The 14,685-nt window shown below is 42.7% G+C and overlaps 1 protein-coding gene across 2 annotated transcripts in view; it reads right to left on the bottom strand.

Moving 5' to 3' along the window:
• Window positions 1–14,685, bottom strand: part of unc5a (unc-5 netrin receptor A) — a 173,773-nt gene that overhangs the window by 24,834 nt on the left and 134,254 nt on the right. The window contains exons 8-11 of one of the 2 annotated variants that reach the window (XM_088009693.1): window positions 8,992–9,219; window positions 7,909–8,208; window positions 3,272–3,359; window positions 2,647–2,815 (exon numbers count right to left, since the gene is read on the bottom strand). In XM_088009693.1, coding sequence (XP_087865819.1) covers window positions 2,647–2,815; window positions 3,272–3,359; window positions 7,909–8,208; window positions 8,992–9,219 — 785 coding nt within the window. The remainder of the gene's footprint in view (window positions 1–2,646; window positions 2,816–3,271; window positions 3,360–7,908; window positions 8,209–8,991; window positions 9,220–14,685) is intronic. The other variant, XM_014970830.2, reaches the window with a different exon arrangement.

Here is a 14,685-nt window from a genome sequence, read left to right as displayed (position 1 = left end):
GCGACGCCTTGAATTTCCTGGCTTCGCCACAAAGGTGAAGTTCTGAAACCTGATGAGGACGGGACACCTGTGAAAATATCCCGTTTCAGCCGCGGCACCGCACAGCTTTTATGAGATAATTCCAATGCTCTCTCGGCTAATTTGATGGAAACGAACTGGGCCCGAGGTGACAACATTTTCTCTAAAATCACATCATGCCTGTTGACTGACTCTTCCCATTAGCCCACCATGCTAAAGAGAGAATTGTGCCTGCCAAATGCGCAGCGAGCCCCTCTAGGATCGATTCACACAGACACCATCTACATCAATAGAATTAGTATCGACACGATTCATTTTCTATGCAACCACAATGGAGTCTTATTTCTTTATCGTCTTAATATTTCCGTGGTGAAACAGAAGCTCAGTTTTGCAGCAGAAAGGTTAATTTCTCCATCTGTATGCTTTGTGTTTTCCACATCTCTCCTATTGCGCTACATTTTTGTGGTTTCTCTCCAATAGATCTGCATTACCTGCTCATTTGCATCCATCTGCTTCCTCTTTCTTTCTGCTCTTAGTTTCTGACACACACCCGTGCCTCCTTCCACTCTCATTCTCTCGTCCACCTGGCGCTTCTTTACCTTAGTGGCCAACGCAGTCGGGCTATATTTGGCCCGTCCGATGATTAAAAGTGCTGGTCTAACCTCAGCCTCAGACAGGCCAATCCATCCCACAGACACCCCACCGCTGCCACACGGACGGTGGGGAGAGGCTGAATAATTTATGCACAATATCGAACATGAAAGAAGACCTAGTAACACTCCAAAGCCCACCAGCACCCTTTCCAATCTCTCTGGGTTGTTGAGATGAGTAGACTGCCTCGAACCGGCGTTTGTTTTGTGTGAGGCTGTGTTGCACACCAGGGGCTGTTCTCGGCTAGATTCATTTGCAACATGGGCAACGTTCGAATTTCATGGGTAGAAAAACAGGGAGAAAACTCTGCAAATTGGAAGCAGCAGTCGACAACGGTCAAGGAGCACTCAGAAGAGCACTTTGAGGATGAGTAATTTGCTTAGAGAATTTCTATTTTCACAATCATATTGCCAAGCAAACCTTTAGCTGGAGCGAAGCAGCCGATGGACAGCGTGCAGCGACTTGCAAAAAGTATTCCCACTTCCTTCACCTTCCTTCTGTCGCTTTAAAACTACAAACTTTTTTTGCTTTCTTGGGAGTTTATGTGGCGGACCGACGCAAAAATGAGCATTATTCTGATAAATCTACTTTTGAGCACACTACGTGAAGGTGCATGCGTTTGTTTTCATCCTCCCTTTATTGGGATTCATATCTGTGTCATCAATCTCAGTGTAAATCCAGCTGCTCTGTGAAGACCTCAGAGGTTTGTTAGAGAACATTAGTGAGCAAACAGCTTCATAAAGACCGAGAAACACAGCAGACAGGTCAGGGAGAAAGTTTAAAGCATGGTTAGGTTATAAAACAATGTAACACAGAGCTCTATTCAATCCATCATCTGAAAATGGAAAAAGCCTGGCACAGCTGTAAACCTACTAAGACACGACAATTCACATACACTGACAGGCCGGGCAAGGACACAAATAATCAGATAAGCAGCCCAAATTGGGAACCTGGAGGAGCTGCAGGGATCCATTCCACAGCTCACATAGGGGAATCTGTCGACACGATAAATGTTAGTCTTGCACTAGACAAATCCGGTCTATACTGAAGAGAGTTAAGAAAAAGAAATCAATATGTTCTGTTTGCCACGAGCTATGTAAGAAGCGTGGTGAATATGTGGAAGATGGAGCTGTGATTCAATGCGACAAAATTAAACATGCACGTGTGGAACACAATGATCCTTCTGAACACCCAGTTCCCACAGTGAAACATGGAGGTGGCTGTATCATGCTGTGGGACAGGGAAGCTGCTCAGAGAATGGGGGGAGGGGGGTGGATAATGGGAGGAAGCGAAATGCAGAGAAATCCTGGAAGAAAACCTGCCAGGATATGGCAGAGTTTCACCTGCTAACAAGAGCACAACAAACATGCAACCCAAGCTACAAAGCTGTGGTTCAGATCAAAGCATCATCAAGTGATAAATTACCCAAGTCAGTGTTTGGCTTAAACAATTTTGGAAAGACTGGCCGAAAATCTCAGTGTGAATGTGCAGATTAAACAGATTTACTCCAAAACACATGAAGCTTTAGCTGCAGCAAAAGGTTGTTCTATAAATCATTATCAGAGGCTAAATAGAAACATATTTCACACTTTTCAGGTTTTCAATTGCAAATACTTTGATAGAATTATACAGTACTTTTTACTATTCAGTCAGATAAATTTCAGTAACGTACATTTTGAGATATGGTATAAAGATGACAAAATGTGAAAAAAAAAACAAAAAAAAAAACATGTAGGATGTATAAATACATATATACTTTTTCCAGGCCCTTTAATTTAAACCCTGTGGAGGAGTAGTGAGGAGTACGTTAGGCAGCCGGGTGTGTTGTGGTGTGCATTTCAAGTCACGAGCAGGAAAAGTTTGTACTTTTCACACAGAAACAATCAATAAGTTCAGTAATACTTCACAGTTGCACTGACTAGCGGCTTTGTCTTCCTACAAAAAGGATTTGTGCTGGAGCTGCAGTTAGACTCTCACCTCCCAAGCGCCCTCGTAGTTCTGCTTCTTGAGGCGGACGGCCCAGTTATCCAGGCACGCATCAAAGCAGTGGTCCATGCTGAGGATAACTGGCCGGCTCAGGACCACCCCCGGAGGGCCGCAGCTCACAATGGGGCTCAGGAGGGTCTGGCAGCCGGCCAGCGGTAACCTACGGCGGGAGTGGGGAAGAGGTGGACGCATTAAGATGAAGTGGTTGCAATTATTTCGATATTAGAGAGAATTTACAGCTCTCTTTGAGGCAGGATATGATACTGTCACCTCTGCAAATTATCCAGCAGCTGTAACACGGAATAATTAAAGCCCGCTGCTGGACTCTGAGACGAGGCGGGCCAACGTGAGAGGACCGAAGAAACATTACAGAATGCAACGGCTCCGCTTCCAGAGGATGAGTGCGGCAAGCCAGATAGACGCTGCTTTCCAAACAATTCATTTAACTTAAACAGCGCACATCCTTGTAAAAGGCTATGTTATTTATTTACATCCCTCCTCCACAGCACTGGCAGAGCCTCTTAAGCCGTTCCTAATGGAACAGTAGAGCATCAAAACAAACAGCCTAGTGGCATTCAGGGAAGACTGCCAGTTAGACAGCGCTAAAGAGACCCACCTTAAATCTTCCTTCCGCTGAACAGTGAGATAAATCTCATAGATCTTTCCTCTGGGGATGGCCTCGGGAGGAATGAGCAGGCTGATTCCTAATGCAAATAACAACAAAAGGGAGAGAAGTGAGGTGGAGGGGGGAGGAGGCGTGTGAGCGAGTGGGGGACAGGCTCATTTGTTCTGACTGAACAGTGCTTTTGTCATCTCACAAAGGAAGCCAGCCCACTCGACAAACTGTACGCGTGAACCCCCCCCAAAACTAAACAAAAATCCAAATCTATTCTGAAGGTCAGAGGCAGCCTCCTTCAGGTGCAGCGGATGCAAAATCTGTGCGCCGGCAGCCGTGGCGGCACACGTCCCCGGTGTCAACAATTAGCCAAGACAAAAGGCGCGCGCGGCGGCGCGGTTTAAATGTCCTCCGTCTGCCACAAAGTAGATAATTGAGACCATGGAACAGACTACTTCAGGAAAATTGCACTTCCCCAGGAGAGTGTTAGAAAATGCACGTCGGAGAACACAGAGAGACACTGAAGCGGTTTGAGTGCTGCGGCATTCATGTTGTGATTCTTCTGCTAAAATTACCCACTCTGAATGGCATTTAAAAATGTGGGCCAAACAGTGAATGTGACACTATTTTAACAATCTCTCAGTTTTAAACCGGGTCTGTTCGTCATGAGGCTGCGTCGGATTGAGTCGGGCGAAGGTGCCTGAACGTTGGCATCCGCGCCTGGATCTGTAAAGAGCGCTCCCGCTCGCTCTGAAGCCGTGATGAATGACAGAATAACTCCTTTGAGTGAATGCATGCGAGTGTAAGATTTCTTTCCTTCTTGTGTCCCTATGAGAAGACAGGTGCCAATGCGTGGTATAGTCAACATGGCTTTGAGTTAATCCATGCATAAAATATCTGTAAGAGACGGGCAACACACTCACACACACACACACACCCAGGGAGAGAGCAGTGGTGAAGAAAAACAGGAAAAAAGACCCTTTTCTTCTAGAAGATATTGTCATGCTGGCATCAGCTAATCTGGACAGTCTACAAAGAGCCAAGTGGAAAAACTGTCTCCCAGTATAATTATATAAGCTCTGTACTCTGCTGCTGTAAGGAGAAAAAAACCCCAGCAGAATAATCATGGTGGACTTTTTTTTTTTGTCAGAAATTGCATCACTTTAACTGTCTTTACTTCTCCATCCAGCCACTTAGACCATGGATGACATTTGTGGACATGGACTACAATTTCAACCTGTTCCGGCATTAGTCAGAAGCTGGATTGGAATAATTTGTTTGACGTTTTACTCCAGGACTCTTGTCAAGTACAATGTTTTTGCCACAAATTGATTTCATCTCAGAACATTTGCTTTTAACTATTCATGCTGTGCTGTTGAGATGTAGGTTACTGACAAGGCACTGGACCAAATTATTCACTCTAGATTCTGCTAGAGGCAAAATCCTTGCTTTCTCACTTTAATTTTTAAAGCTTCCATGCAGACTTTTCAAAAATATCAATCATAATTACTGTAGTTTATCACACACACAGTACTTCATATTCAGGTTTTATATTGTTTTTGGTATTTTTGTTTTTATTATAAATTATTTAATAAAAAAAAATCAACCCACTGATATATAGCTTCCATGTGAAAAAGTCTCCGGTGACATCATATAAGGGTCAGATCCTTTTGTTTTTAATCAAATTCATCTTTCAAAAATATTTACTCGTATTCTGTACACTGTAAAAAAAATCCATAAAAGTTACAAGAAAATACTGTGGTGGTTGCCAGAATTTTACCGTATTTATGTGGTAAAATTCAACCACAGCTGCTGATATCTTGTCGTAAATTAGAGATGTTTTTTTTTTTTTTTACAGTGCACAGTTGCAACCAAATATTTGTGCTATATGTAAGAACATTGTGTGCAGATATGCATTTAGCCAATCAGAAAAATCCAAAGTGGACTTTAAATAAATGCGAATGTTTTGAGTATTTTTATCATCCCTGTTTAGTTCACCTAAACATTCCTTGGGAGTCTCTAACATGGTTTGTTTTATCAGCAGAGTCAAACTGTATGACTAAAACTCTTAAAGCTTCACAATCTGTGTTGAAATCCTTTAAAAAAAAAAAAAACATTATGAGTCTGAGAAAAAAGTTAAAACCAATCATCGTCGTTGATAAGCTCAATTCTTCTGCCTCTTTGTCGTCATCGCCCCAAACACACACAAAGGAAAATGTCTGATTTGTTTTACTCAATGCACTTTTTTTTTTTTTTTTTACTGCGCTGGAGAATATTTTTAACCCATTTGAACATGATGTAATATATTTCTCCGCCAGTTACAGTTTAGCAGGTGTCTCCGGTCCAAATGGGTTGATCACTGGCTAAAACAAGGCTTTTATTGTACTTTTGGGGCCTCATCTTGTCCCTGTGAACGTAATGACTGCTTGTTTCTTGCCTTGCATTAAGTCCTCAAACACATTTGCATGTGTGTTATCCTGGTACAAACCTATTAGAGGAGCCCATATGAAGGAAGACACCGAGGTGTTTATAGGATTCAGCTGTTCCTAATAAACTCTCCTTGTTAACATCCAGTCGGACACATTAAAGCAGGTGTAATAAAGCAACAGAATGGCCTTTCTCTCAGAGCACTTCTTCATAAACTGTAGCAGCAGATGTTGAATTATTTGGATAATTTATGTATTGTTTGCTTAAAGTTTAGCAGCATTAGAGGAGATTACTTAGATCTCCTTGCCAGACATGAAGAGACAGTGAGTGAATAAAACATTGCTGTTTGTACTGTCTGATTCTGCATGATGGTGAAACTGTTGAATGAACACGCTGAACAGAACGTGCTACATGGACCCGAAGCCTAAACATTTAACTCCTTGGACTAAAATGTTGGTCTGCGGTGCATGTTGTTTATACAGTGTAGTAGCTTTCTTTTATGAGCTTAAAATAAACCAATGAAAACAATATATTTATTTACCTATCTGAATGATGATGTGCGGATCACATCAGCTTTTGTCAGACCAAATAAAGCATTCTTCCCTCTTAAATTATTTCATGTTTTGTCGCGTTACAACCAACTTCAAAGTGCTTTATTTCCATTTTAAATAATAACACAGTATTATGGACTGGAATGAAAAGGCTGCATAGCTTTTAATTTCTTTTAAAAAATACAATCTGGTCAGTAGAAATTTGCAAAATTTTACACTGTCAGATTTTGCTGCAATTGCAAGTTCAAATCTCTGCCATCAGATTTTTATGGAGATCATCAATTTTTGATGTCTTGCCAATGGATCTGAATTTAGGTCCTGACTGTGACTGAGAATGTGTTTTGATCTAAACATTTTCATTTTGCAGCTGCTGGTCGTTGTCCTGCTGGAAGGTGACTCACTAACAGACCAGCTGATGCTGCCCCCACCATGTAGGGATGATGTTCAGTGTTAGCTTTCCACCACACCTAGCATAGCTGCCAAACATTTACTCTGTCCTCTATTTAAAAATATAAATTTAAACAGGACTTCTTATGGCTTTGCCTCAACATTATTTTTTCCTGCCACTCATATAAAAGGCCGAACTGGGGCTACGATGTAAGCTGCAGATCTCCAGAGCTCAGGGTTGCCCTTATTGCTGAGCCTGTAAGTTTAGGTGGAAGTGAATGTCTTCAGGTCCGTAGACTTTCAGTTTTACCACACTTTTTAACATGATGGAGGGAGCAGCGCTCCATGAGATATTCATATTAATTTACATTAGAAATATTAAATATTTCTAATATTTTATATGAGAAATTAATATCTAATATATTACAAACACAATGTTCTGATGGTATTTGTTTACTAGCACATTATTCCTGTTGAGGTGACTTTTGAATGCACTTGGTTACACTTGGTTTTATTAAGGTGCCTTTAATTACTTGGCATGGTACACTTCTTGAGAACCATTGCATCTTTCAAATTCACAATTAAAAACTACAGTGTATTGGTCAATCGCATAGAATCCTGTTTTTTCTCTGTCTTTTTTTATTTTTCCCCAGATAAAATCCGAATAAAACACTTTGAAGTTTGCAGCTCATGACAGAATATCAAAAAGTTCAAGAGTGATAAAGGGCAAATGACTGTAAACATTAAAAGCCAAAGCAACCAGAATAAAACGACTCAAAGAGGACGGTCAGCTTCTACATTTATTAGATGCTGTAAAACACAAACAGGCTTTCCTAACAGCTGATTAGAAAGTAATCTGAAAACTACACTTACATTTACCATTTTGTTCATTAGGATTCCAAAGCCTTCATCTGGACATATTAAAAGTGTTACGTTTTTTTTCTTCTTCTTTTTAAATATGGACCTATTAAAATCTCATTCTACGTTATCAACTTCATCAGCTTTAATCGTGGCTGGTTGTGGCATTTCAATCTTTTGGAGGACAGAGAACATTGAGATGTCATGTCATGTAATAGCAATGTGCTTCACATTGATGTCTTAATGAGTTTGTAGCCTCTAGTTTATGTCACAAAAAGTAAAAAATTACCAACGGACGCTCTTCAGACCATTAACTGTTCCTCCCAAAACACTTATAAGTCAGACTATGGTTCCATAATTGTATTAAATCATCTGTACAACAGAGAAGACAGATTAAATGAGTGAAGAACCCACCTGTGTTGGGGATTGTTAATCTCCCACCCAGGAAGTTGAAAGTCCCATAGGAGGTGTTGGCCACGTCGCGGGGGAGAGTTTTAAAGTAGGTCTGAGTGGACAGCCTGCTCACAAACTCTGTGGTGTCCGAGTTTAGCTTCCCGTTGTGGAGCGTGTGCGATCCGTTGGGAAGCGGGTCCAGCAGAGGCCCGTTGGTCATGGAGAACTTCCCAGCCGTGTCGTGGCGAGAGCGCAGCGTACCCTGGTAGCTGGTGGTGGTGGTCGTCAGATCAGGCTGGATGGTGAGCAAATGGGAGTTCTCTGTTCGAATAATGAAAACAGAGAGAGGAAAGGAAAAAGGGAGATATGTGAATCTCAATGAGTGGCGGGGGGAGGGAGAGGGAGGGGGGAGAGTGGAGGGATTCAACATCACACAGGCAGACCTCACACTCTAAAGCTGTTTGCATCACGCACAGAAAAACTGAAACAAACACTGAAAGAGACACATGGTTCAGAAAACAGAGCATTCACACACACACACACACACACACGCAAATGCTCTACAACACATAAACACAAATTCCACCCAAAGCCACTCAATTTCCACCCCCCCACCCTCTCCTGCTCTATCACTGCCTGTCTTTTTAGCAGCCACACAATCAATCCCAAACAGAACTCAGATGCAGCTTAGCATCCAGAATGCATAAAGGCTTTTTATTTTCACGGTGAATCACAGCCACTGCAACCCAGTTCCCCCGTCTCCATCCGCCACAGACAGTTGTATTTCTATTACTCGCTGTTAAACCTCAGAGGCTCCACACAGGCAGTAAACAGAGTGGGTACGTTTCCTGACAATGAGGTGGTGGCGAAACATAATGTGCCAAGCAGGCAAATAAAGAGCTCATGAACCGCGCACACACACACACACACACGCACATGCACACACATAACTCTTCCTTGGACCACAGACCCACTTGTAAGTGCACTCACACCACCTCCACGACCACAGTTCCCAACAGGTTCAGAGCGACATGTGGACGAATGCTTCATGGTCACAGTGGGAAGATGGACAGACGAGGGTAAAACAAAAAAACAGTGTCCTACTGCTGTGGGGAGGCCTTCGTGGCCGTGGCGCCCACACACCTGGCTTGCTGGGCTTAATGCCCATAGGCTGGAAGCCAGTGGTGAGTATGGAGGAGTCCGCCACGTCAGCGTCCAGGCCCTCCTTCTTGCGCCGGTAGACCAGGACGACCACGATGAGCAGCAGGGTCAGACAGAGGGCCACGGCCACCATGCCCACGTACAGCGCCACGTCCTCGGCGCCGCTCACGGCTGCAAGCAGAGAGATTATTAATCGAGACGCTCCGGCTGCGTGAGGCTTCTTGTTGTTTTGTTCAATGGAAAAAGTTTTCTTGAGGACTTCTTTAGCTACGTGGGGTCAGTGTCACATTTAGGTCGGTGGTACTTTATCTTGCGTGGTGGTTTCTTAATCTAGAAAACTTTAATCTGATATTAGATAACCCAAGATTTATGAAGTCTGGATAGCCTGAGAGTTTGTGTTGCTGAGTTTTCTGTTTGAATTTTGTGCACCATAAATACAAAACACACAAATAAGTAAGTACAACACTGTAAAAGCCTAGAGGAGCCATTTTTCTGTACTCCTCACTGTCAAAGAGCTGTGGCCTGCTCAAGTTTTCTTATGTAAGTGAAATCTGCAAGCATTCCTACAACTCTCTTCAGGTCCCATTAAAGCATATTAATTATGACCTACAGTAACAATGTGTCTCTTTGTTTTTCAAATCGTTTGAAGATTCCCTGCTGTACTTTGGATTATCGTCGTGTTGTATGGCTCAGTTAAAGCCAAGCCCCTAATGTCTTTGTGACAGATGGCTTCACATCTGACTCCCAAACTGCAGAGGTAAACAGATGTGTTGCCGGCTCATTGCAAACGTTCCTATGCCATGAAGGTGGAAGACAAGCCAAGTGTTATGAATGAAAACGTTTGAAATCTGGCTTTGTCTAAGCAGAGTATCTTAACCGAGTCCTTGAGTTTGTTTCAACATGTAAAACTATGATTTCTTTTTATTTAATGTGCTAAAAGAAGCAACATCTTGGGAGTTTGTTGCATGGTAACCAATAAATGCTCCATGGTTATAAAATGTCACGTGTGATGACCTTCTCAAAAGGTGTATGACTTCCACCTTTTGAGATTACTTTTGCACTTGTTCACAATAATAATTTTTATTTAGATGCACTCTTATTTGTAAATATAACCACTGGGGTTGTGCGTCTCTGGTTTGTGCCAAACAACTGTCCCATCTGGGTACACAGCCAACAATGTGATTCACTTTGGAGAAAATAAAAGGTGTCTGAGTGACTCTTCCATATCGGTACGTCTCGGCTAATCTTAACATCTCAAATAACCACATCTGGAAAAACAAATATTATTCAATACTTTAATTTCTTTCTTCAAACTCGTACAAACTTGAAAAAAAATACCCTAATGATACTTGACTACATATGACCCCATGTCTTATTTATGAACTATGAGTTCCTCAGGATAACTGCTGATGTCTTTCCCTGTTGGCGTTACGCTAACACACATCTAGTTGCTCCAGGAAAAACTCCTGCTTTTATAAATGTTACATGTTATCTGAAACACAGAACTTGGCTCCTGCTAATATTCTCTAAGACTACCTACTTAGTTTATATGAAGTATGACTTGCTAAAGTTTAAAACCAAAAGTAAGTGCATTGACTTTCTCTATGTGGCTGGATGTCTTAGGCCACCATGTTGCTCGTCTTTTCTCTCTCTTACTTTTTGTAACACTCGCATGTCAAATGTTAAGGGGGAAAAAAAATCCAAGAGATATGGTCTTTATTGACTGCTACTGACAGCATAAGAGCATTCTCCTCCGAAAAAGTTTATTTTCTTATTTTTCTTAACTACGTGTGTGTGCAGTTGAGTTTTTATGCTTTTTTGCAGGAGAATGGGATTCGCTACAGCTGTCTCCCTGTGCTGCTAGAATTTGGTGGCGGAGGATTCTCCCAAGGCCTTTGTGGAGCACCATTGTGCCCAGAAGCCACTGGGGCGTAGTGCTGTCAAGCGAACACAGCCAAGGAGGGGACACAACGAGCGGTGCAGCATTGAGGGATGGGGAACAACAGAAAAGGTTAAAGTGCTGCAGGCTGCGCGTGTGCTGAGTTGACAACAAAAGGAGGAGGACAGGGTGGAAGAGAGGAGACAGGAACAAATGTAGCAGAAGGAAAATTACAATTAAAAGGCAAATGGGAGGGCTGAGTAATGTGCCTTTGACTGACAGCTTGTAGGAAATTAGCATTTTTATCAATAACAAATCCAGAAATAAACCGGATTAGGAGCCAATTCATCATTTTTGTCATTAAAATTTGCAGGCATTTGTGATGATTTTGAAGCAACGAGCAACAACAAAGAGCTGCATTAACCTTTACAAACAACCGTTTGACATTTTAAAACGGTGTTGGTGAATCTGAGGCATGTGATGGAAAATTAAAATAGCAGTCAAATAAAAAATAAAAACAGGAGTCTCATATTTATTCAATTTTGTGTATTTCTTAGTCCATCTCTCCTGCCTCTCGTGCTTCCAAATCTCAATTTCCTTGGACAAAGCTTCCCCAAAAGTTAAAAATGAAATGCCAGAATCTATTTCATGGGTGATTATCTCAGTGCAATCTGATACTTTAAGTAGAGGGATTATAAGCAACTAACCTCTATGGCAGCTCCTCGTTCAGCCAGAGATCTCTTGACAAGTAATCAATCGTGAATGACTGGCTAAAGATAAACACGAGATTGTGCTTTTTTTTTTTTTTGTTCTAAGCAGATATCTGCAGAACACACTTCTGGCTTGAAGCGTCTTCTGGGACGCACTCCCATCCTCTCCGCTTTTCTTATAGTCCATTTACCTATGTGCTCCTCTCTATCTCTGACTCGACTCCCCGTGTTTTTCCATACGTTTCCTCAGGCTAGCACAGAGGTGCTTAACTCTGAGCAGCCTGGATGAACCCTCCGCTCTTCACAGTGAGCTCCAGAAGCAGGAAGGGGAGACGTGCTGCACCTCTCATTAAGTTTCTCAAATCCAATTGCTTTCGGCGAGTCAAAGGTCAGATGACGCCGTGATATTTGGACAGGTAGTTTTCCAGGCTGTTGAGGGATACTTGGTCTCACAAAAGACAAAACAACACCCATCAGATAGGAGAGCAGCCACCTGCTTTCTACTGATTTAGATTAGCTTACTTTCCGAGGACACGCCAAAGACACCTGGTGGAGCCAAAGAGATCCGGTATCTCTCCACTTCCTTTTCCTCTTCAACCACACCGCTCTTGCATCCAAACAATGAAGTCAGTCAATCAGACTACCCCCTCCTCCCTTTCTCCCGCTCTGTCCACCTCTCTCATCCTCTGCCCAGACTGTAATCTCTGGTGGCTTATCAGAGCATCACTGAGTGAAGTTTTATCTGACCCACCAGGTGTCACAGCCAAACGATCCCACTGCTCACTGCAGCTCCTCCTGGCCTGCAGTCATTGATTCTCATGATGCCAGCCAATAATTGAAAGGACATCCATCACACTTTTAATTGACACAGCTAATCAGCTTTTATAATTGGATGGGTTCTACTTTAGTCCCTCTCCAAAGTGCCCTCTCTTTCCATGCACTCCATACCAATTTGCGCATCGTCCGCCTTCCCCTCTCTGTCATCCGTCACTGCATCCTCCACTTCTACTTGACTTAATTGCACAACTTTTGATTCTCTTTGTGTGTGACCTCTCATCATGATTGACACCTGCCTGTGGATAATCTGTAGATGTGATGAGCTTTTTTTTTTCTTGCAGAAATGACCGCAGGGCAATGTCTGTTTTGCTCTGTGAGCTTTCACTTCAGTTCGTCAGACTTGCTCCAGGGCTGGCTGGTTAAGGATCAGTTTCTGAATTGAGATGGACCCGCATAACTCATCTCCTCTGAAGCTGTGAATCTGGGTTCTGGCAATGTTTGGGTTCTTACTGTACTGACAGGCGGAATAATGTTCCCGGCTCTCATCGGGTTCCTACACGGTTTGAAAGGACATAATTACAGAAGTTTAATGTGAAACTTACAAAAAAAAAACAGAAAACGATGGATGGATGGATGGATGGATGGATGGATGGATGGATGGAAGGATGGTTGGATGGATGGATGAATGAGTGAATGGATGGATGGATGAGTGGGTGGATGGATGAGTTAATGGATGGATGGATGGATGGATGGATGGATGAATGAGTGAATGGACGGATGGATGAGTTAATAGATAGATGGATGGATGGATGGATGAATGAGTGAATGGATGGATGGATGAGTGGGTGGATGGATGAGTTAATGGATGGATGGATGGATGGATGGATGAATGAGTGAATGGATGGATGGATGAGTGGGTGGATGGATGAGTTAATGGATGGATGGATGGATGGATGGATGAATGAGTGAATGGACAGATGGATGAGTTAATAGATAGATGGATGGATGTGGATGGATGTGGATGGATGAATGAATGAGTGGGTAGATGGATGGATGGATGAATACATGGATGGATGGATGGATGGATGGATGGATGGATGAGTAGATGAATGAATGAATGAGTGAATGATAATACCTCAACTACGTCCCTCTATTTTCTTTTTTTTCGATCTTTTCTGAACCTTGAAAACTCTTGAATTCCAAACTTTCCCAGACTGCACAGGAAACCTGTCTCTACCTGCTCCTTTCTCTCAGCTGCATTGATAAATAAGAGCTTTAGAGCCTCCCGTGCTTCCTCCCCAGGGCATTTATCAGGAGACGAGCGAATATATTTCATCCCATGGCCAATCCTAGTCGCTTGCCCGAAGATGAATTACCCCCGACTTCTTAAGGTCAGGGAAATATGGCTACTAAAACTCTCAAAGTGAACGTGACCATTACTATCTCCACAATACAGTCGTCCCATCCCTCAGCGGGGTCCTGGTGAAATATAGTCCAAAATAAATGCTCAGCTATTTTTCACACAGCACCGTGACCCTGCTCTGGCAAACAAACTCATAAAGAAAAAAAATGGCAGCCAGTTTGCTGCCAAATTAGCCTCAAATCCAAAAGCAAGCTAAAGAGAAACTAATACCTTCCACCATTTGTTGTAACACACCAGAATTGGACGCTGCTCAAAATCAAGTCCATTATCCTTATCACACATGTTAGGTGAAATAATTGTTGTATTTTGTTCTAATTTCCTGAGCCGGGAAAAAAGGGAACCATTGTTTTTCCTCTCTACCCTTTGCGTGCCCTCCAACACCTGTCTGCCATTTAGGCTGTGGCTCCACGCCAGCACATTCGCCGTTTCCATGCGCTGGTTTTGCATAAGCAACATCTTGGGCTTGACTTGTTTTCTTTATGAAAACGATCCCGCACGGCTCATATCTGTTTGTTTTCCAGCTGTAACTCGAATCCAGGACCGAGGGTTAGTTTTCATGCGCGTTGCCCAAACCAATATCCTCTTCTAAAGTGTCACTTTTAACATGACAAGGGAGATCAGAACCTCAGACAGAGGAGAGCTTTTGTTACACTGTGACGCTGATTTACTTGCTATTCTGAATCTACATCGGAAGAGAAAGGCTGCCTTTTGTTTCAGGGGCAAGTTCTCCATCATTGCTAATAGCCTGGAGATACGGTTGAAGTTGGCCAGATGCTGACGAACCAAAACCATCTCGCCTCTGCGCTTATTTTAATACTTCACACAGCAATTGTCTATGGATTCGCATC

The sequence above is a fragment of the Poecilia mexicana genome, unplaced genomic scaffold, assembly GCF_051168715.1.
Source record: "Poecilia mexicana isolate PSO_F unplaced genomic scaffold, ASM5116871v1 scaffold_10, whole genome shotgun sequence".
Taxonomy (NCBI): Eukaryota; Metazoa; Chordata; class Actinopteri; order Cyprinodontiformes; family Poeciliidae; genus Poecilia; species Poecilia mexicana.
This window is presented reverse-complemented; position numbering and strand designations above follow the sequence as displayed.